Source organism: Dipteris shenzhenensis, chromosome 13 (assembly GCF_047967505.1).
Source record: "Dipteris shenzhenensis isolate YYH24624 ecotype China chromosome 13, Dip_SZ_1.0, whole genome shotgun sequence".
In the NCBI taxonomy this organism is placed as follows: domain Eukaryota; kingdom Viridiplantae; phylum Streptophyta; class Polypodiopsida; order Gleicheniales; family Dipteridaceae; genus Dipteris; species Dipteris shenzhenensis.
Window position 1 is genome coordinate 48,585,194 of NC_141608.1, and position 22,928 is coordinate 48,608,121.

Genomic DNA, 22,928 nt, shown 5'->3' on the forward strand with positions numbered 1-22,928 from the left:
GAATAATATCACTGTTAAGCACAGGTATCCGATGGCTCGGATTGATGATTTGCTAGATGCATTACATGGAGCCGTGATTTTCAGCAAGATAGATCTTATGTGTGGCTACCATCAGATCTGGATTAGAGCCGAGGATGTGCATAAAACCGCTTTCAGAAGCAGGTTTGGTCATTATGAGTTTTTGGTAATGCCCTTCGGACTTACCAATGCTCCGGCTACATTCGTCATGCTTATGAACGATTTACTACGTCCGTATATCGGAAAGTTTGTACTATATTTTATTGTCGATATTTTAGTGTTCAGTAAAAGTATTACTGAGCATCGTGAACACTTGAGAATAGTGTTCAGTACTTTGAGGAAAGCCAGTCTTTATGTAAATAAAAAGAAAACTATACTGTGTATGGTTAGGCTTGAATATTTAGGATTCATAATTACTTCGGAGGGGGTAGAAATGGATCCGAAGAAAGTGGCTACGATACTGACTTGGCCAATCCCTCAGAGTCTGACCGCGTTTGCGATCATTCTTGATTTGTCCAATTTTATAGAAGGCATATCAAAGGATATTGCGAAATAGTATCGCCATTGACTGATCTGACCTCAGATAAAGTACCTTTTATATGGGGATAGAATCAACAAGAAAGTTTTAACACCATAAAACAAGCTGTGGTCAGAGGACCGGTGTTAAAAATAGTTGATCCCCAGAAACCGTTGTTCCTGGAAACCGATGCAAGTGGCATTGTGGTAGGAGCAGTCCTCCTTCAAGAGGGAAGGCCAGTAGCCTTTGAAAGCAAGAAGCTTTCTCCCTCTCAAAGGAATTGGCCAACTCATGAATTGGAGTTGTATGCTGTTATCCATGCTTTGAAAACATGGAGGCATTATTTGTATGGTTCAGAGTTTTATGTGGATGTGGATCATGATACTCTGAAATATTTTTGTAAACAGCCTGACTTGAGGGGCCGCCAAGCTAGGTGGACAGAGCTCATGCAGGAGTTTAATTTAACGATTCGGTACCGAAGAGGAAAAGATAACAAGGTTGCTGATGCGTTGTCTCGCATTATGCACAACCTGAGTTTCACGGTATTAGAGAGTGCTCTAATGACCGAAATTAGAGAAACTCAAAAGGTGGACGAGTTTGTCCAGAGCTTATGGCCTAAAGCTCATGTGTTAAAACCCGGAGAAAATGAGAAGGATGACTTGGCATCCAGAAAAGGCCAAACATATGCAAGATATACCATAAGGGATGGTATGCTAGAAAGAAATGGCAAGGTTGTAGTATCTAGTCAGAATGATCTCAGGCAGAGAGTCATTCGACAGTGCCATGATAGCCCATGTGCGGGACATCTAGGAGTCGAGAAGACATATGATCTCGTGAAGCGAGATTTCTTTTGGCCAAAGATGAAAAAGCATATTCATGAATATGTGACACGGTGTTTCTCGTGTCAGGTAAGTAAGGCCGAGCGGGTGAAGCCACCCGGACTTTTGCAGCCCTTGGAAATACCACTGAGTAAGTGGGAGAGCATTTCCATGGACTTTATTGTAGGGCTGCCTACGACACAAGGAGGCTATGATTCTATCCTTGTGGTGGTTGATTGTCTAACCAAGATGGCTCACTTCATTCCGACTAGAGAGTCTGTTAGTGCCCCGCAAGTGGCGGATTTGTTTATTAGACATATATTTCGTCTGCATGGATTGCCTAGATCCATAGTGTCAGATAGAGATGTCAGATTTACCGGTCATTTTTGGACAGTGGTATTTGAGACACTAAGGACTGAGTTGGGAATGAGTAGTGGGGATCGGATGGTCAGACAGAGAGAGTCAACCAGACTTTAGAGGATATGCTGAGGGCATATGTGTCATTGAGGCAACATACGTGGGACAAGTGGTTGCCATTGTTAGAGTTTGCCTACAATGATAGAAAACATTCCTCTACCCGGTTCAGTCCGTTTGAGCTGAACTATGGTTATAGACCAGCAAATCCAACTATAGTTGGAGTACCTCAGAAAGTGCCTAGTGCCGCGAACTTTGTGGTTCAGATGCGGGAGATGCTAGCACTTGCGAGAGCTAATATCCGCGAGGCTATGGATAGAGCCAAGGTGTATGCGGATGAAAACCGGTCTATAAGAGTGTTTAAGGAAGGAGAAAAAGTTTTTCTCAAAGTTGCTTCGCACTCGAAGTCGTTAACTTCAGGAGAGTGTGCTAAGTTATCACCTCGATACTGTGGGCCGTGGTTAATTCTAAAAAGAATAGGCAAGGTAGCCTATAAATTAGAATTGCCACAGGGGTGTAAGGTGCACCCAGTTTTTCATGTTTCGTGCTTAAAGAAATTTTTACATACAGGTGACTCACTAATCGAAGGTGTGGTTTTGTTTTAGGAGATAGAGGATAATGCGAGGCGCAAACCAACAAGAATCCTGGACCGAGGAACAATGCAAATACGAAATCGGAAGATACCCACGGTGTTGGTTGCATGGCATGGTCAGCCTCTATCCGAAGCTACCTGGGAATCCGTGTACCAGTTGTGGAGAGTGTTCCCAGACTTTATCATCGAGGACGCTGATGTCTGAAGAGGGAAGGAATGTTACGCTCTAGCCGAGGTAGCATGACCTCAGAAGAATCAGTCGACATTTCCCTTAAAGGATCTATATTTGTAATATATTTGTTTGCGCTTCATGTAAATGATCGGGAGGGAATTAATGTCAAGGTCCTAGGTGAGGGTTGATAGCACCAAACTAGGTGGATCTAAGGCTAAGGGCCTAATGCAAGGAATGTGCCTAGGGGCAAAGGATTTTAAAGCATCCCAAGAGAGGGGTGAAATGTTGCATTAGAAAGGCCCTATGATGATGACATGTGGCATCTAGATCGATCTAGGGAGATGGGGCTTGTTGAAGCTAGAGAGAGAAGAGATGGAAATTCACGTATGTTTTTTTTTGGACTGTGATTCTCTGTCAACTCGTGTGCTTCAGCAAGGTTGGCTGGGAGGAAAGAATTGGTGCTGCTCTCGTGATCTACAATAGCAAATAGATGTAGTGTCTAACAAAAAACCTGTTGTAACATGGGATGAAAAGATTCCAGTAAAAAAGGTACTTTTGCATCCCTGACAGAAGAAGACTCTGGCACAGGCATCAAAGGCGGAGAAGCTAAATCAACATCCGTATCTTCCGATGAAAAAGCTGCATCTGATGAAGGAGGGTGCAGCATCGGAGCTTCATTCGGAGGATCAATCCGAATATGAACAGAGGCGGTATCCTGAGAGAGAGCATGCATGGCAGAAGGAAGCATTGAGGCGGAGAAAACAAAAGGAGAAGGAGGCTGCAAATCGGACGGTACAGGTTGTACGGTCGTCTGTACAGACTGTACGGACGACCGTACAGTCTGTGCGGAAGGTTGTACAGTAGCCTCGAAACTCTGTACAAGGAGGCTCACAGGCCACGGAAACTGCAGGGGAATCTTTACGGAGGTCTGTACGGGCAGGAGTACGGAAGGCCGTACAGTTGACGGCAGCTGTACGGAAGGTCGTACGGCTGACGGCAGCTGTACAGAGGATGATGCAGACTGCAGGGACGTGAAGGGGAGCGGTACGGACGGAAAGACGGAGGAGGACAAGGCTGGCAGGGCGGAGGAGGTCTTCATCTCACCAGTGATCATCACACACACACACACACACACACCCGGTTGGAACCAAATGAACTCCCGGTGAAGCTTAGCTTCTACAAAGATCGTTGTCTACATATTTCTGACGAGGATTTTATTGATCCTTCTGGATATATTCAGATTCACCTTCCTCATTCATTGAGGATCTGTAAGGGGCAGTTTCGGGTTTCTTTATATCAACTTTGTATTGAGAGTGGGTGAGTTGAGGGAGTACCTAGGGAGAGGTTTATATGCACACTTAGCTACAGGAGATTGAGCCAAAGGAGCATTTCATATTTAGGTGCATGGCAAGCCTATGGCCATTAGCCATGGCCCAGTCAGAAGCCTCCCAGAATGAGAAGATGTTATCGAAGACGCTCCTGCCATGCACAAATCCCATCTGTGTATCATGTATAAGATCTAGAAGAAAGGGTTGCAGACTTATGCTGATTGCTTTTGCTAAGATTTTGTACAAAGTACCCAACAGAGTGATCATTCTCCACTGAGATACTAAATTCTTGTATCCCCCTTTTGGGATAAGATGGATGAGGCCCTCCGTGAGTGAATCCAGCATCTCACCCAAGTCCCAAACGCCCTGCATGGCTGAGGTAATGTGATCCCCAATCTGATCCTAAAATGAAATAGAACCAGGGCACTTGCCCTTGTAAAGGGCAGAGAGAGAGAAGTCATGAACTCTATGTTGGTGAATGGTGCATCAAGTGAGACTATCATATCTCTAGTCACCAACATAGGTAAGTGTTGCCAAATAACAACTCGAGCATCATCTCTGGCCTGAGTGTCAGGATCTGCTGTAGGAAGTGAGACAGAGAAATCTATGGCTACTTGCAAGATGGCATCTAGATGTATTTGTAAAACTCCGTCTGAGTCAACAAGCTGTGAAACACTCTCCTTACTATGTCTGGGGCCAAGAGTAGAGAAGAATTGCTTGTTGACCCTACCTTCCGTTTGAGTCCAAAATGACTCTCTGGCATGAAAGGCATACTCTGCTCTCTGATCTAGCAATGACTGCTGTTGAGTCCTTGCTGCAGCAAGGCGCTCCCGAACCCAAGCATCTGTAGGCCTCTTCTTCTCTTCCCTCTGAAGAGCAGCCAACTGCTGGCGGATACCTATCTCTCGCCCGCCTGAGGATCTCACTTTTCTTGATACAAGCAATTGAATGATAAACGCCACTAATGTCTGATAGGGCTGCAGCTATATCTGATGGGGAAAGCTGCCCATCATGCATGTGAGATACCCAAGTCCGCAACACTGCCTCTATGAGACCCTCCTCTACGTAGAAGGCATCTGGAATCATGATACTAGCAGAGCAGCTCCTCACATGAGGATCTGAAATAAACAAAACAACTGGAAAGTTATATGAACTAGACACCTCAGGTGTAATCCATATTGCTTCACCTCTATCTACAACCCAATCATCCACATAAAATTTGTCAACCCGTGCATGGATAGGCATCTGCAACCTCCTGTTCGACCAAGGAAACAGGAGTGACGGTGGCTGAGTGTGGAAAACATCATCATGCCAAGCATCTCTTCCACCGTACTGAAAAAGGAAGGCATCCCAGGCTGCTCTCTCTAGGGAGTAGATACCACCTTCCCTACCTCCTCTTTTGTCTGTGGGCATTTCAACCATGTTGAAATCACCTCCAATGATCCAAGACTTTGCAATGCATGACCAAGAAAGCAGCTCCTTCCATAGAAGGACACTGACCCCTCTTAAATTGGGGGCATAGAGCTTTAAGAAACCAATCTTATGCCCACCAATCAAAAGAATGATCCACTGAGCTCTAGAGGGAACTATGATCCTGTTGGAATATGGAAGCAAGAACTAGAAACTAGAAATGAAATAACAAGATTGAAAGACAAGAAATACCTTGAGAAGACTGTAGACAAGTGTTGGAAAGGTCACCTCCCCATCTGTAAGCCCCCATATGAGGAGAGCATGGGGGAGGGAGACCTAGGGCAGTACCCAACAGAAAAAGAGAGAAAGGGGCTGCCACATAGACAGCATCATGGCTGTCATGTGGGCAGCACATCTAGGACTGTTATGTGCAGGACAGAGGGCCAGAAAAGTGCGGAAGCATGGCTGGGACAGATTGCGATGGATCTAGACAGGAGGCGCACTGTCTGCAGTAGATTTTGGGGGGGGCTGGACCCTGTATTTATAGGGCATCTGCCCTTGAAAGGTGGGCCAAGGGCCCTTGTAATGTGTGCCCCAAAAGGGCAGCCCACAGTCCCATAAATAGGGAGCTGTGGGTCGGTTTTGGTCGGCCAGGGGCAGGTGGCTGAACCGACCAGCAGTCGGCCCTTTCTAGGGCTGCTGGGTCGGTTGGCTGGCCAGGCCCTTGAGGACTATATAAGGGGGCCATTCAGGCCTCATTTTGACATCATCTGGAGCAGCAATTCCACCAGCAGAAGGAGCAGCAGCAGGGCTACCTTTGGGCCTACAATCAGGAGGAGAAAGAAGTATCTTGTGCTGCAGACTTAGCTTGCAGGAAGCTGCCCACCTAGACTGGTTTCCGGACAGCAAGGTGGAGAAGATCATTCTAGACGAAAAGTTTACTTACGCTCGAGGTGGAGCACGCGGACTCTAGTCTAGAGATAGCCAGCAGATAGGAGAAGGACTTTGTGGTAAGATCAGAGGACCACACCATTGGTGGGACTCTGGATCTGTCTCTCTTGTATTGTGTCCATAGTTGTGGACGGAAATATATATTTTGGTGGTTTCTCTATCTGATTGGTTCATTGTCTATTGATGAGTCTGCACACCTATTGTATGCACATAAGTAAAGAAGTTTGTGATTCCACACCCACACCGCACACTGTGTGAGCTCCTGGGCATTATTTCCGCTGCATGTACCCTCTGTTGGGTCTTTTCTAACATGGTATCAGAGCCCAAGTAGGAGGCTCACAGGTGTGGGAGCCTGAAGGCAGGGACCTTGCTGAAGGACGACCCTGATTCAGAAGCTCTAGGGAATCGACTTCCACGACTGGAGGATTGTGCCCTTGCGAGAAGGAGGGTGACTCAGGTTCAGTCAGGTGCGTTCAGAGTTCTGGTTTACTGAAATTGAGTTTGGTTGACTTTGCTGAGTGGTATATATAGCAGAGATGTCGACAGCCTCTTCAGCCCCTGCTGTCCCTTCCTCCTCCTCCAGTTTTCTCTCTTTCACTATCCCTAACTTTGGAGAGTCTAGGAACGTGGACGGGACTAATTACCCGATCTGGAAAGTGAAGATCCGGAGTGATTTAGTGGCTCAGAAGTTGTGGAAGCTGACCACGGGAGAGGAGTCGAAGCCGGAAGACATGGTGGACAGTAAAGGGAAGGTACTCATGGCAGTAGACAAAGAAGAGCTTGAAGCTTGGGAAGAAAGAGATGCCCATGCCCTAACAATAATCATAGGGACTACGGCGGACTCTGTTCTTCCGCATATCCAGCTAGCCGAGACGTCAGTAGAGGCGTGGGCCACCCTGAAGGATCTGTACGAGACAGATAATACCTCCCGGATTGTGCTTCTTCAGCATCAACTCTACAATCTTGATATGGAAGAAGGCGATACGGTACATAGCCATTTGACGAAGGTCAAGGTGGTGCGGGATCAGCTGGTAGCAATTGGTCAGAAGACAGACTCATGTCATCTAGCCTTGATGGTACTGAGGAGATTGCCTCGGAGTTTCAAGAACTTTGTTACAGCTGTGACAGCAAGACAGAGGACCAAACCTCTGACATTTGAGGAGTTGTGTCCATTACTGCTACAGGAGGAAGCTCGGGAGAAGCTCTACAACGAGGACAAAGACGACAAGGCGATGCTGGTAAAGGATTCCGCAGGTAAGGGAAAGGGCAAGCCTAACAGTGGCAAGTCCAATAAAGATGACTCTGACGACGAGGGGACTTTGAAGAGGAAGCACAAGAAGAAGTGTTTCTATTGTGATATGCCCGGACATTTTGCAAAGGACTGCAGAGAGAAAAAGGCGGATCTGAAAAACAAACAGGAGTCTGACTCAGATTCTGGGCATTATTTCCGCTGCGTGTACCCTCTGTTGGGTCTTTTCTAACTAGACAAGAAATACCTTGAGAAGATTGAAAGACAAGAAATACCTTGAGAAGAGTGTAGACAAGACACAAGCTAGACAGATAGATTGCAATGATGTGACCCATGAATATATGGGCCAAAGTACAAGACATAAAGCAAGAGTGCTTATGGGATAATTGTAGAAGTGCCACATGGCACACACTCAAGACATAAAGACTAGACTTAGACTTAGACAAATGTAGACTAGGAAATAGTACACTTAGTGTGCACTTATCTCCAACACCCTCCTTAAGTGGACACTAGGAGTAAGACAGAAAGACAAGACTAGAAGACGGACATAAAGACTGATAGACTGAGAGACAAGATAGTAGACATGACAGACAAAGATCCTGAGACACCCCTCCTCAAGTGATATCCTCATATGGGTCCACAAGGATAGGGACAAGATGGATCTAAAACAAAACATAGTCAGATTAAAAGACAGATAGATTGATAAGACTAGATAGACAGAAGACTGATTGTAGTCAAACAGAAAGACCAAGACACTAGAACCCCTTGACCTACATCATCGGTGGTCAAGGTGGTAGACAAGACATAGAAGTAATCAGAAAGCCCACTTCTCATCATATGAGGAAGGAACAACAGGATCTGTTGATGGAGATGCTGCAGCAACATGGGCTGAGGTAGATGCAGGGGCTGATGTAGAGGGTTTGGAGTAGCAGTCCCTCTCCCGGTGATTATCACGGCCACAAATGGTGCATGGATGAGCCTTGAAACAGTCCTTCTCCATATGATTAGTTTTGCCACAATGGGTGCAAGGCTTTCTTACCTTAGAACTTCCTTTCTTTGCTAAAAATGCAGTGTCAGTTACCTTTCGTTGTTGAGTTCTTTCTTCCTCTTGGAGAGCATTGATGATACCCTCAAGAGAAGGATTATTATGATACTTGAAGGTAGTGACAAGAGTAGCATAGGTGTCAGGCAAGCTTTTGAGAAGCACAGCAATAGGAATATCTTCGGAGATGGGAGACTTGACTGACGCAAGCTGAACCATAAGACTGCGAAGATAATTGACATGAGAGGCTATAGTAGCTCCTTCCTGCATATGTAGATCAAAGAATGAGATCATAAGTGCAATCTTAGAGTTTTTAGATCTGGGTCCAAAAAGGGTATCCAAAGTGATCCATGCTTGAGAAGCAAACTGTATGTCGGAGATGTGATGAATGTAATCATCTCCAAGACCGAGCAAGATGATAGCATAGGCTTTGTCCTTTTTGGCATTGGGAACATAAGTGACAACTTGCTCAATGTCGGACTCTTTGGGAGCAGCACGGTAAACAATGTCCTAAAGACCTTCTTTCATAAGATGGCACTTGATTTTGATTTGCCAAGTATGAAAGTTGGACCCATTGAATTTGTCGATAGATATGAGACAATGAGAGGAAGATGCCATGTGGGAAGGTCTTACCTCTTGCTAGGATGCAAGGGCAGTGTCTATTCCCTTACAATATTGCAGAAATGAATGAAAGGAGAGATCCAAGGAGCCGGTTCTCTCACCACTTTGTCAAGGCCATAGCATATGACAGCCCATCGAAGCAGGAGGAACCAGCAAAAAAGTGAGACTGCTCAGCAAACTGAAAGAGACAAAGCACAGTACCTTAATCCCAGGCAGAGGCAGAGGTGCAAAAAGGGGCGCAGTCCAGAAGGTCGAACAGATGGCACAGATCTCCGTGAAGATGGAGCAGATCTCGAACAGCAGCTGGAGAAGTTCGGCCTGTGCAGGTACGGATTCCGTACAGTCGTACAGACTGTACGGACTGTACGGACAGCGGAGTACGGCGTATGGACGGCGCTGATCTGTACGGACAGCATGTACGGATTCCGTACGGACTATACGGACACTCTTGTACGTTGATGCAGGAGCGGGAGCTGATGGGCGCAGATCTATGGCTGAACTGTGCAGATCTGGCGCTCAGATTTGGCAGAAATGGTGCGCAGATCTGGAGCGGAGATCTGGCGCAGATCTGGGGCGGAAATACACAGATCTGGTGCGCAATGGCGGGGTAGAAAGAGGGAGAAATGAGAAGAGGGAGAAATCTAAGAAGAGGGGCAGATCTGCAGCGGGGGAGAGATTTGAGAAGAGGCAGACTGAGGGGAGAGAAGAGGGATCAACCTAGCTCTGATACCATGTTGGAATATGGAAGCAAGAACTAGAAACTAGAAATGAAATAACAAGATTGAAAGACAAGAAATACCTTGAGAAGAGTGTAGACAAGACACAAGCTAGACAGATAGATTGCAATGATGTGACCCATGAATATATGGGCCAAAGTATAAGACATAAAGCAAGAGTGCTTATGGGATAATTGTAGAAGTGCCACATGGCACACACTCAAGACATAAAGACTAGACTTAGACTTAGACAAATGTAGACTAGGAAATAGTACACTTAGTGTGCACTTATCTCCAACAGATCCCATGTCCAAATACCAAGGGTAGCATCGAAGAAGAAACAGAAATGCAAATACCTCCCCTGGAGCCCAAGGCGGGTGACCAAAAAGTATGCCCTGAGAGAAGCTTACGCGACTTGGCACAATCCCTGACATCCAGTTTGTGTTCTTGAATCATGAGAATATCAATGGGGCCTCCAGTAACACATGGATGAAGATGGTTACGAATCAGCTGCGTACGACGGCGGTGAGATACACCTCCAAGGCCCTAAACGTTCCAACTGACAATCCTCATCGGCGAGAGGAAGAGGCCGGATGAAAAACCCTACCCGATCTGGTAGTGGAGATATCCCTCTCTTGGGAAAAAATCCTCCTATTAAGAGGAGGGAAGTCAATTGGGAAAAGCACTCCCACACCTGCAGAAGGGGAAGCTCTATCCACGGTGATCTGAACAAGGTGCTCCCCAAGGGTAGAGGGTACAAACTCCTCCTCTAACTCAAACTCTGCCATGTCTGCCAGAACTACAAAATAATTCCTAAATGATGCTCCTGCGCAGGTGTGCAGAGGATCTCTGCGGATGAAGGAGTAGAAGCGATAATCCCCTTGCCTCTGTCAAGAGGTGAAGAAGTAGGAACAAGAAAGAAATGGGGCTGCTGTTGCTGAAGGAGCTCGGCCAAGAAAGTAGCATTAGCCTGGAGTAAGGCACATGTTTCAGCAACGGCTTGCTCCATAGGAGAAAGATCCTTCACATGAACATCTGAAGGGATAGTTCCAACCTCATCTTAGTACTAGAAACTAGGACAAGAATATCTCCTACTTGTAAGGGAGGGTCCGTGACACCATCAGGAGCCTCTTGAGGTGGAACTGGCTCAACTCTGATTGGCACCCAATGGGGGACGATTGGAACAAGACGTGCTAAGGGTCCCGTTCGCGCTGTAAACAAAGGTCCAGGACGAGAGGCTATAGCTGACGGTCTTGGGTGAGAGGTGGAAGGTCTAGCAGCGCGAGAAGTGGTAGGATGTGCGGTAGATTGTAGTAGGTCCAGTGGAGGTAGTGCTATGAGGCGCTACACTCGTGGACCTTTTAGGCCTTTTCATTTTCCTCTTCCTTGGGCAATCTCTGGCAAAGTGCCTAGGGGTCCTGCAAATCCTACATTGGTCTTGTCTCCCAGCGATCTGGACTCTCTGCCTAAAGAATGAGCCATCTGGGCGCTGGAGCATGATGTGGTCATCCATGATATTAGGGTTAGAGACAATGACCCTAACATGTGGTATCCCGTCCTACCTGACTGCCTCTATTGCCGTAGAAGGCATCCCAAGGAGGGGAGGGATCTCAGTGACCATCCTGAAAGCTGCTCCAATGAAAGATAAGAGTCGATGGTACACCTGAGGGAGGCCAGGGAACCTGAGGGAGAGTGAAAATGTCCGTCCATCCTCCTCCACAGGGTCAAAACCCAACGAGAAGGGTGTCAAGAAAATCCTCCTAGAGCTCAGTGCCAAAGGACTGGCCTGAAGCATTGTACCTGCTGCATCCGGGGAATAAAAAACAACCTGAAAGAAACCTCGCCCAAGCAGACGAACATCTGTGAGCTGCCTTGCGAGGTCTCTAGGTAAAGCGGCAAGCATCCAGTTCCTGGCCTGTAGCCTGGAAGGGTGGGACCCATGGATGCGAGCAAAGAGCGATGTCAAGCTCTCCTGCTCTATATCTTTTTTGAGCTGTTGCAACTCGTCTTTTGAGAATGTGATGGTATTCGCAGCTGGTGGAAGCGAGCGAGGATTGGTTGAAGGCAGAGCCATCGTCAACAATCGGGGTGGGAAGGCCAACTTGAACATTATTGAGCTCCGTCTGACTAAAAAGCTGCTGAGGCTAGGAGAGGCTAGGAAGGGGGGGAGGAGAGGTGGAAGAAAGGGGGGGGGGGGCTGAGAGAGAGGAGAAGCTAGAGGAGAGGATGAGGGAGGAGGGGAGGGGTGAGGCAAGAGGCTGCTAGAGGAAGGGAGGGGTGAGGCAAGGGGAGGCGGAGTTAGGGAGAGGGGGTAAGGGCTGAGAGAGGCGGGGGTAGGGGGCGGGGGAAGGGGCTGAGGGGGCGGGGGAAGGGGCTGAGGGGGTGGGGGAAGGGGCCTGAGAAGGCGGGGGTAGAGGGCGGGGGAAGGGGGCTGAGAAGGCGGGGGTAGGGAGGGGAGGAGGGGGCTGAGGGAGGCGGGAGAGGGGAAGCAGGGAGGGGGCTGAGGGGAGGGAGGAGAGAGGGGCTGGGAGGGAGGCAGGGAGAGGCTAAGAGAGGACAGCCTGTTTGGCTGCTTTCATCCATGAGGCAGTTAGACATCAAGAGCACTTACTCAGATCATAGAGATAGGGACGAGACGCACTGGCAGACTCTTCTCAAAGCCTGATCACAGAGTTTTTCCAGCCAGACCACATAGGTTATCACCACACAGGCCTACGACACAGGAGTGTCCCGGAGCCAGCGACTCAACAGACCTGATAGAGGATGGACACACAGACTATACTTGGAGACATCCCCCTTCATGTTTAGGGTTGGGTTGCGACCGACTAGGGTCACCCTAGCCCCAGCTTGACGCAAAGCCTCTGCTAGGAGACCACCCCGAGTAGCACCCATGGGGGTATTGACAACACTCTATCTTTGACTTTATGCTACCAGTCCCACCGGGTGTGGGGTCCTTTATGATATTGCATTGGATTTTTCTTTGTACTTTGATGGCATATGATGATAGTGGTGATGGGGAGGGTCATATTGATATGGACTCATGTTATGACTCTGTATCGAGGTTCCTATGACTATGTAGCATGTAGCATGTAGGATGGGTGTTGATGCTCGTTCAGTAGCTCCACCCTTTAGCTTGTTTGTATCTGGTTTCTCATAATCTCGTAGACCCATCGGTCTTCCGAAGACTTTAATTAACTTACTTCCTTTCTTTCTTTGTTTCTCTTGTTATACCAGGAGTATCAGAGACTGGACTCTCTGATTTGGAACTCATTCTTAAACCAACTGGCCTAGCTTTGATTTTGAGGATGATTCTTTTCCATGCTCTCTTGGAAGGGATGACACTGCCTTCCTTTACTCTCTTCTTATCAATATGGTGCTCTACCATGTTGAATTTGGTAGCTATGTAGAGACTTCCATTATTGAGGACAGGGGTGGAAGATCCTCCGGAAAAGAAAATTTTTTAAGTGAAAGGCTGTGCTGACTCCAAGCTGAAGGTTGAGTAAGTGGCTGCGAGTGTGAGGAGTCTGCGCAACCATATCTGGGGTGTGCGAGCAGGAGGATCCAGAAATACCACTGTTGCTCAAATCCTATATCGGATCCTATACCGAACTGTGACCTCATTAAGGAGATCATCAATGGCATCCTGAACAACCTCACAGTTTGCATCAATATCCTCCTCCTTTATAAGAAACCTGCCACCCTCTGCAAGGTCTGCAAAGGTGCCTTGAAATCCCACACACCGCCCTCCAAACCTGATGCTGGGGGGGTCAAGAGGAGGAGGCAGTGGGATGCATATAGGAGCGCTAGCTAGAGGGGGATTGTCCTGGGAATCTCCAGTTGCATTTGGTCCTTCTGGGGCAGTGTTAGGTGTGAAAACTGTCTTGCAAATGTGGCACTGATTCCTGTAATCAGTGACCTCATTCCTCTGTTTGTGGATGCCGATCGTGCGTCTCAAGAAAGAGATGGTCATCAAGAACATTGGGGGCCTCCAAGGTGTCAGAGCTTTGAAGCAAGACTCGAACTCTAGGTATGCCATCTCCCTCTGATGTGATTTCTGCTTCTGCTGATGCGAGAGCGGGCATGAGCTGAGGAATCTCAAGGACCTGTCCAAATGCCTCCCTGATGGCGTGTATAAGCTTGAATTACACTTTGGGAAGGATAGGGTATCAAATAGTGAAGATGGTGTGGATGGTATGGTATCATGAAAGCCTTACTTCGTCTCCCAATGGGAAGAGGGCTGAGATCAGGAACTGAAGTGGCAGCCTCTGGGGTGTCAAAATGTAGGGGACAGAAATCCCTACCAAGAAACCTGATGTTCCTGAGGGGTATCCTTGGCTTCCAGGGAGTTCTGTGTACCAATCACAGACCTAGCTCCTCGACGGATGCGAGCCAAAGACACTGCCAACGAGCATTATCCGTTCTCTATTGTGGTGCCCTCGTGAAGGACCCTGAGCTTCTGTTCTGAAAATTAGATGATACTCCTGGCTGGTGGAGCTGGAAAGGGATTAGCAAAAGTCCTTTCACTGATTGAGGGTGAAGAGGATGTCTCAAATCTAGAGGGAAAAGCTTTCTATTACCTGCTGGAAAGGTAGGGAAGAAATTGAAAAAAAGGGCGGGTGAGAGAGTGTTCAGAGAAATGTGTGTGTGTATGTGTGTGTGTGTGTCGGTGGGTGAGCGGGAGAGTGGAGGGTTTATGGGCTAAGAGAAGGGTGGGAGAAGTTTGAGGGTGCCGGAACAGGCAGGGAGAGGCGGGATAGAGAGAGGGATGGAATTAGGGACTGGGAGGTGAAAACAGGTTAGGGAAGGGCACGGTTAGCAGGGAGGGGGCAGAATTAGAGGCTGGGAAGGGACACAGATCAGGGAGGGTGGAGTTATCAGGGAGAGGCCAAGCAGCAAGGTCAGGGGTTTGGAGGGTGAGGCTAGGAGAGAGATGAAGGGCTTAGCAGGATTAGCAGGGCGACCAGCAGTGGGTTGGGAGGGGAAGGGAGCAGGGTGGAGGCGGCTGGAAGTGAGAAGAACAGGAGGGGGGCAGAAGCAGAGTGGGTAGGAGGGGTAGAATCCAGCAAGTAGGCGGGGATTTCAAGGTTCTACAGTTTCTCGCAACAACAGGGCATTGGTCACTTTTTTCCCTTTTTGCAGGGTTTTTTTTGCAGTTTGAAACTGTCATCCTTGTTAACTTGATTCCAGATTCCCAGTGGCTGTAAGAGAACTAGTCTCTTGTTTACGGAACAAGGCTTGAGCTTGTTTCTGCAACTTTTTTTGGTTGCCTTAAAAAGTCAAAGCGTCATTATTACACTACCCGTGTGAAAGCACGAAAAAATGTTCAATGGTTGTTTAATAATCTTGCAGCTGAAGTCTATGATGAATCTAGACAGTGAAATGCAAGTTCGTGCTGCTGGAGGTCTTCTTGAGATCCTCCAAGAAGAGATGGTCATTGATCCTGTTAAGCAAAACGAATATGAAACAAACATACTTCAAATACAGTGTATTTCTGAGATATCATTGTATCCTTGTTCGTAGTTCTATCGTCTCCTCCTGCTTAGCATTGAATTGTTGCTAAATTATGTAATATTCAGTGCACATTTGCCAACAGATTGCTGCAGATCCTAAACTCTAACAGAAATAAATTTCTTACCATTGATGCCGCAACTTATGCTGCACTGCAAATATTTCAAACTGACAAACATCCAAGCTATATGGGTATTGGTAAAGCAAAAGAGGGGTAAGAAACAAGGGCATTCTTGAAATGCCTCTTTTTTTAATAGATCCCACATCTAAATGGAGTCTATAAAAGCTGACCATTGATTCATTTATCTGTTCTTGCAGGGTTTCTCTGTTTGGACTTTTTGTTGACAAGGTGTGAATGATTGCTTATTACCATACCACATCTAAAAGAGTTATTCCTTGATATTCTCGTTAATTTTTTGACTTGTTTAAATTTCAGTGTGTCACTTTGATGGGGCGACGTCTTCTAAGGTAATATTTTATCAGAAATAATTTGAATCAAATTCCTAGTCTATTTTTCTTGCATAGAATCATCAGACAAAATAAAATTGCACAATCTATTCTAATTTTCTTGCATGCAATCATCAGACAAAATAAAATTGCACAATCTTCATTGTCTCATTGTTTAACCAACTTATGGGAGTATTATTTGCATATTTGGCAGGAGTTGGTTCTTAAGACCAGTATTTGATTTGGACTTGCTCAATGATCGTCTTAACTTTGTATTCCCTGCGCTTTTCCAATCAGTATTTTCTAGTATTCTGGGTTTGAGGTAGAAAAAGTCATAGCTCAATGTTGGAGCTTGGCAAATTAACTCGACTCAAAGCTGCAGATGTGGGTTTTTTCCATATATGATGTTATTGTCAAGTCATCTGAATTTTTGATAAACTTGTGTACTCGGATCCAGGGTTTGGGACTAGCTTTTACGCTCCCAAAACTTTTTCATGGTTGAGACATACTACATTTTGTGTGTTTTTATTTTAAACATATGTAGGCGTTGAGTGGGTTGTCTTTCCATTACTCTTTTCAGATATCATTGTTTCTGAAATTTGATGAAATGGTCGCTGCCTTATATCAGTGTCTCAGGCATGTCAAGGATATCCCTCACTGGCTTAAGGTATAGCGATATCCAGCTCATCTCAGCATATGTTTTGAAGCATCCTTCATCCCATCTTTTAGTCTTATCTTTTTGCTCAGTTTCAACACATTTTGGTGACAGATTTAACGTTCAAATTGTACTGTTAAGTATCACTATGGAGACATCAAATTACATCTGTAGCTACTCATAAGTAGGGACCTAAGTCTACTCTCAATTTCAATTGGTACTAGGAAGCTGGAAAATCCCACACAGGCTTCAAGTGTTTCCATGATAAACGTTTAGCACCTTAAAATTTGTATACTACAAATGTATTTTATGCATCCATTGTATGTCATATGTTCATCACACCCATTGTTTGTTAATAGAGAAGAGGTAGCCGTGCCCCACTTTTCATGTCTCCTGTCACATATGCATTTCTCTGATAGACATAAAGGCCTTAAAATTTGTATACTACAAATGTATTTTATGCATCCATTAAATGCCATATGTTCATTACACCCATTGATTGTTAATAGAGAAGAGGCAAAAAACCACTCTCCTAACTCCCACTGAATATCGATTAAAAGGTTTGGAAGAGGAGAGCCCCTTATGGAGCTGCTGCCGTTGCCCTTGGCTGTCCCGCTGCCCCACCATCTCCGCCCGTCCGCAGCTCTCTCCGCCTCCCCCACGCCCTCCTCCTCCTCCGCCTCTGCCCCGTTAGCTCCGCCCCCCGCCGTCTCGCCCACCCCTTCGCCTTCTCTGCCACCCGCTCCCCGGCCCCTTCTCCCATCTCCTCTGCGTCCCACCTCCTATCCTTGCTTGTGTTACGCTCAAGTCAAGGTAACATGACCTTGGAAGGGTCAGTCGGCATTTTCCTTTAAAGGATCAATGTTTGTATTATATTTGTTTGGGCTTCATGTAAAGGATCAAAAAGGAATAAATGGTCAAGGTCCTTGGTGAGGGTGACATGGCACTAGACTAGGTGGATCTAAGGCTAAGGGACTTTAATGCATTAAATGTGCCTAGGGGCAAATGTTTTAAAGATATCCCAAGAGAGGGGTAAATAATGCATTAAGGAAGGACCCTACAATTATGACATGTGGCATACTAGATTCATCTAGGGAGTTTTGGGGCTTGTTGGGATTAAGTAAGCTGAGGCTTTGACGTAATAGTATCCCTGATGACTCAGGAGAGAAGCTTGCTACCAATGAGGTTGGCTGGGAGGATAAACATAGTGTTGTAACCCGTGATTCACTGTGAAGAAAGAAGAAATAAGTTTTGGATCTAACAATTGGTATCAGCGCGCAGGTTGTATTGCGAGCGGTATGGGATTGGTTGGGCGTTAACGTAGTGGGCTCCCAGACACACTCAGTTTTGAGATTCCGGTTCGCGTCCACAGGGTTGGAGAAGTGGTTCTGAGTGGTGTTTGATGCTATTATGGGAGATCAGATTTCACACATGATGGACAAGTGGATGGGGCCACAGGGAGTGGTCCTGTGGCACGCCTATGGTGCGGAGGAGAATTTTCAGCTGGGCTTCATGCGAGAGAAGCCGATGTGTGCTATGGTGGTAGGAGTTATCAGATTTCCGCTGGAGGCAAAGGTTGATTAGGCATACTATTGGCCACTCTAGAAGTGTGTGGAGTTGTTCGGGGTGGAAGTTTCCTTCATGATGAAGTGGGCACGGAAGATTGGCATAGAGCCATTGTCCACCTTAGTACGTCGATGTACAGACACGACTACTCACCCTCCAAACCCCCGGCAAAGTCACATAAGGCAGTCTTTCTGGAACATGCATCCACTCATAGGAGAGCCTTGTTTTCAGGATTCCTATCCTCACGAGTTGGACTATAGTGAGTTGGAACGTGCACGGGCTCCACGACCGTGCTCGAAGTCAACCGCAATACCTGATTCTTCGGCAAGAGTTGTAGATGGCAGTAGTGGTAGGGCAGACAGTGGACATCCTTTTGATTCAGGAGCATATGTTCTCAGCATCAGACATGAGACGGCGACACCACTTTGTCCCAGGGAGAGGTCCAGAGGTGTGGTCCCTTGCAGTAGGACAGAGCAGAGGGGTCTACATCTTGGTCTCACAGACAGTGGCTCCAGAGGTTTGTGATCAGGGCGAGCTTCGGGCAATTTCGCTGGGAGTTAGGATGAGAGAGTCCAGAATTGGGATCCTAAACGTGTATGCCCCAGTGTGCAAATAGCACCGTCCGGCCTTTTGGAGGAGGCTTTAAGAGTGTCGCCCAAATGTAGATTCCTGGATTGTTGGAGGGGACTTCAACAACCTGGAGTTTGGGGAGGACAAACAGGGCGGTGCCTCCTTCTTTGAGATGCCAGCAGCAGAGCGGAGCACCTGGGAGTAGCTCATTTTCATGATCAGTGGTGGCAGAGACCCGTTGGCGAGAGCTAGATTTCAGCAGGATACCTGGCAACCTCATCTTCTCTTTTGGACAGAGGAGGCATGATGGATTGCTTGAGAGGCTAGACCGCTTCTACATTGGGGACGGGGCAATACATAGAGGCGGCTCTATGGGGATTGTGGCAGGTACCACGATGTCAAACCACTCTTCAATAGCACTTGACTTAGAGCAGCCCCGCAGAGGTCTTCCCCAAAGGGGGTCCAGATTTTAGAGGACCCTTGTAGGACGAGGAGATTCAGCAGGTCATGGTAGGGATTTGGCAGCACTCAGAGATGGCACCGTGCGTGGGTGGCCGATGCGATCCAGAGGAGCACTGAGGAGTTGCAGGCTTATGCCCTCAGCTGGAGGACTCTTCAGGAGCGCGAGCGGGCACGAAGGAGAGACCTCGCCTCCTTAGAGCGGCTCAGGGAGCAAGACCCAGTATCTCAGTGGCTTTTTGAGAGCGCTCGCCTTGAGGTTCAGAACACAGTGATTAGGCAGGCTGAGATCTCCTATTATTCTTCCCGAGCCCGGTACAGCAAGGGGACAAGATGACGAAGCAATTTTTTCAGACCACTGGGCCCTGATCAGCAGGCACGCAGCTGCAGCATCGTCAAGATCCGCAGGGCATCATGCGCACTGACCCGACCCGCAATAGATTTTAGACCTGACCACAGGTTTTTACAACCAGCTGTTTCAGACAGAGAGAATGACTTCAGCTGGCCTTGTAGCTCGGGAGTTAGTTTGGGATCACGTTCCGACGGTAGTCTCGCAGGATTTGTGTAGCAATCTGGAGGAGCCTTTCACGGATGAGGTGCTTTGGGAAGCCTCAGGGCTCTCCCGACCCAGAAGTGTCCTGGCGAGGATGGCTTGACTCCGGCCTTCTTCCGGAACTTCTAGGAGATCATCTCCACTTCTTTCAAACTAGTTTGCTAGGAGATTTTTGACACGGGCTCCCTCCCTCAGTCCCTAAGTAGGGGGTGGATTTGTTTGATCCCGAAAGGGGGAGATAGGTCAGATATCCGATAGTGGAGAGCGATCACTTTGCTTGATACCGCATACAAGATCCTCGCCAAGGTCTTGAGTTTGCGGTTACAGCCCCATCTTACTGACATCATTCACGACACACAGATCGGGTTCATCCAGGAGCGCATCATCATGGACAACATCTTCGCGTTCTGGGAGGCTGTGGATTGGTCCAAGGAGGAGTCACAGCCGTCGGCCGTCCTCCTCTTGGATTTCAAGAAGGCATACGACAGGGTTGAGTGGTTCTCCCTGGAGGGTACTATGTGGAGATTGGGTTTCTCAGGCAGATCGGTCAGAGGAGTTTCTGCACTTTATGTGGGGAGCTCTAGCCAGATGCTTATTGGACACACGGGCGAGGCCTTTCCTGCCCCCTCGCTCCCTTCCTCTTCTTGTTTGTGGCGTGGCGGGCCTCACAAGGTTGAGGCTCCCAATCAAGAAAGAGGAACTGCTGGACTTTGAGTTTGCAGATGACACGGCCTTGTATGTAGAAGGCACCATAGCGAGCTTGGAGAGAGTCAGGGGAGCCCTGGCTATCTACTGTGAGGCCTCAGGTGCACAGATCAACTGGACAAAGTCCATAGGTTTCTTCACAAGCTCCGAGGAGACACATGAGATTTGTGAGTGGGGGAGCGACATTGGCTTCAGATGGATATTGCGGGGCCAGATGGCGAGATACCTCGGATGCCAGGCCTTGTATGTAGAGGACTCCACAGCGAGCTTGGAGAGAGTCAAGGGAGCCTTGACTATCTACTGTGAGGCCGCGGGTGCGCGGATCAACTAGACAAAGTCCATAGGTTTCTTCACAAGCTTTGAGGAGACACATGAGATTTGTGAGTGGGGGAGTGACATTGGCTTCATATGGATACTGCGGGGCCAGACGGCGAGATACCTCGGATGCCAGGTTGGTATTGACATTACAGCAGAGCAGATCGCCCCGGTCCTTGAGACATTACAGCCTGGCTCCTCCTCCTCCTCCTCCGGAGGACAGCGTATGGGAGGTAGTAGCCAGTATCATTGCGTGGAACATTTGGGTTGCTCGTTGTAGTCTGGTGATGGGTGAGCATCCGGTTCCACCCTCGGCTACCTTGGTTGCCTTTTGGCAGGATATTATTTACACTCTCTGCTCCACCTGGGAGTGTGGGACCCCAGGCTCTAGGGCAACTGTCATGAGGCGTGCTCGATTCTGCAAGGCTTGACCTGCAGGAGTTTTTTACATTTTCACTCGGTGAGGGATTCGCTAGTTGTATAGTCCCCCCACTTGGCTGTTAGTCCCAGTACCAGAGATCCCCTAGGCAGCGAGCTGGGTTTCTCTGGAACAGGCTGGTTTTTCTTTCAGCCTTTTGCTGGTTTTTTCCCATACTCAACACCTGTGGGGATGCTGTCTTGTATGAAGTCTTTCAAGATTTAATAGAAGGTTCCTTTCTTTGGAAAAATAAAATAAAAATAAATAGAGAAGGGGGAGCCATACCCCACTTTTCCTATCTCCTGTCACATATGCATTTCTCTGATAGACATAAAGGCCTCATGTTGAAGTATTAAAAAGTGATGCATCACCATACATACACATATATATGCGTCGCAAATAAAAAACACACAATACACATGCGTGCATATGTGTGTGTGTGCGCACGCGCATGTGTGTGAGACTTTCTTTTTTTTTTTGTGTTGTAGAAAGGTGTGTGTGTGAGAGAGAGAGAGGACCTGCACCCCTTGCTCCAGCCTTCCCATCAGCTCCCTAGCCTCTTCAGACCAGCCCGTTTGCCTCAGCTACCTGCTGCGCCATATCAGAGTACAAAAAACGGTGTTTTGGGGCATTAATTACCTGCCGTACAGCCCGCCATAGCTCTGTACAGTTTCCGTATAGGTGTCCGGACCTGTACAGCCTGTCCCGCCCTGCTCAGGCTGCTGCTGCCAGTTGATTCCCTGCTCTTGGGTCGCTTTTGTGCAGGGTTTTGCTCACGGACTGCATCTATACGCTGGTTCTGAGGGCTCTCTCTTCCCCTTTCTCTCCTATTTGGTTTCTAGGTCCTATGTACTCTTTCCATCGCCAGAATCTCCCTTCTTTTTCTGAAATATAGTTCATCTTGGAACTTTTAGTGGTTTTTTTCTCTTTTTCTTCTATAGAACTTGTATTTTCTTCTCTCTAAATCCCTAAATCTCTCTTTCCCCTTCTTCTCTTTGCAAATACACTATTTTCTTCTTCTTTGTGGGCTATTTTTTGGGACTGTTTTTAATCTATTATCACTTTACAAGTAGCCCCCTTTTTGGGTTCCATCTTCTTCAAAAGACATGGCTGAATACTCTTATGAAAAAACTTTTCAAAAGGATCGATTGGTTCAATGCAAAAAGCAAAAGCAGGCTGAGGGTCAGCATGACCCAGTGCATGATTCTGTTGAAGCACAACTGGTTTATGATGTCATGCATGAAGGATTTGCAGACACAAGGAAAGAGTGGAAAGACTCTATTCCATCGGTTGGTCTCATGATTGAAGTAGATGAAATTGTGGATCCAGTTAGAGAATATGCAAAAAATGCAGTTATTTTATTTTTCCCAGGTCGGATGCCACCTGCTGCAGAGGTAGGCAACTGGTTGACCCTTACACTGGCTGGCTCGTTTGTTCGGACGGTACACTATGCAGCCAGAGGTTTTTTTGAGGTCATTATGGTAGATGAGATTCATAGGCAAATGCTTTTGGAACATTCGCCACTCTTTTTTGGGCAACAATTGGTGCACATTTTGCCATGGTCCCCCACAAGGGATTATCAGGCTCTGATTCGACACTGATGTCCGGTCTGTTGTAGACTTCCTGCAATGCATGGCTTCACTCTTGCCTAAAATTGCAGTGACTTTAGGCAAAGTGGTTTGCCCAGCGCGGCCTAATGGCAACTCTAATCGATTTTGCATTCTCTGGGATACTGATAATCCCACACCGGAGTCTTATTTAGTCACGGTGAACAATGTTGACATGGGAAGTGCATTTTATAAATTGAAATGGGGATTGTTTGCAGGGGCTTCCTTTGAATGTAAAAAATTTGGGCACATGGCTTCGCAGTGTCCAATGAGTCAG

At 47.3% G+C, this 22,928-nt stretch overlaps 1 protein-coding gene across 1 annotated transcript in view; it reads left to right on the plus strand.

Annotated features, from left to right (window-relative positions):
- The window catches only part of MSH5 (MUTS-homolog 5), a 498,728-nt gene that overhangs the window by 46,640 nt on the left and 429,160 nt on the right, over positions 1–22,928 (plus strand). Inside the window, exons 8-13 of the mRNA XM_087383476.1 lie at positions 15,198–15,352; positions 15,469–15,570; positions 15,675–15,705; positions 15,793–15,824; positions 16,018–16,075; positions 16,384–16,470. Coding sequence (XP_087239602.1) covers positions 15,198–15,352; positions 15,469–15,570; positions 15,675–15,705; positions 15,793–15,824; positions 16,018–16,075; positions 16,384–16,470 — 465 coding nt within the window. The remainder of the gene's footprint in view (positions 1–15,197; positions 15,353–15,468; positions 15,571–15,674; positions 15,706–15,792; positions 15,825–16,017; positions 16,076–16,383; positions 16,471–22,928) is intronic.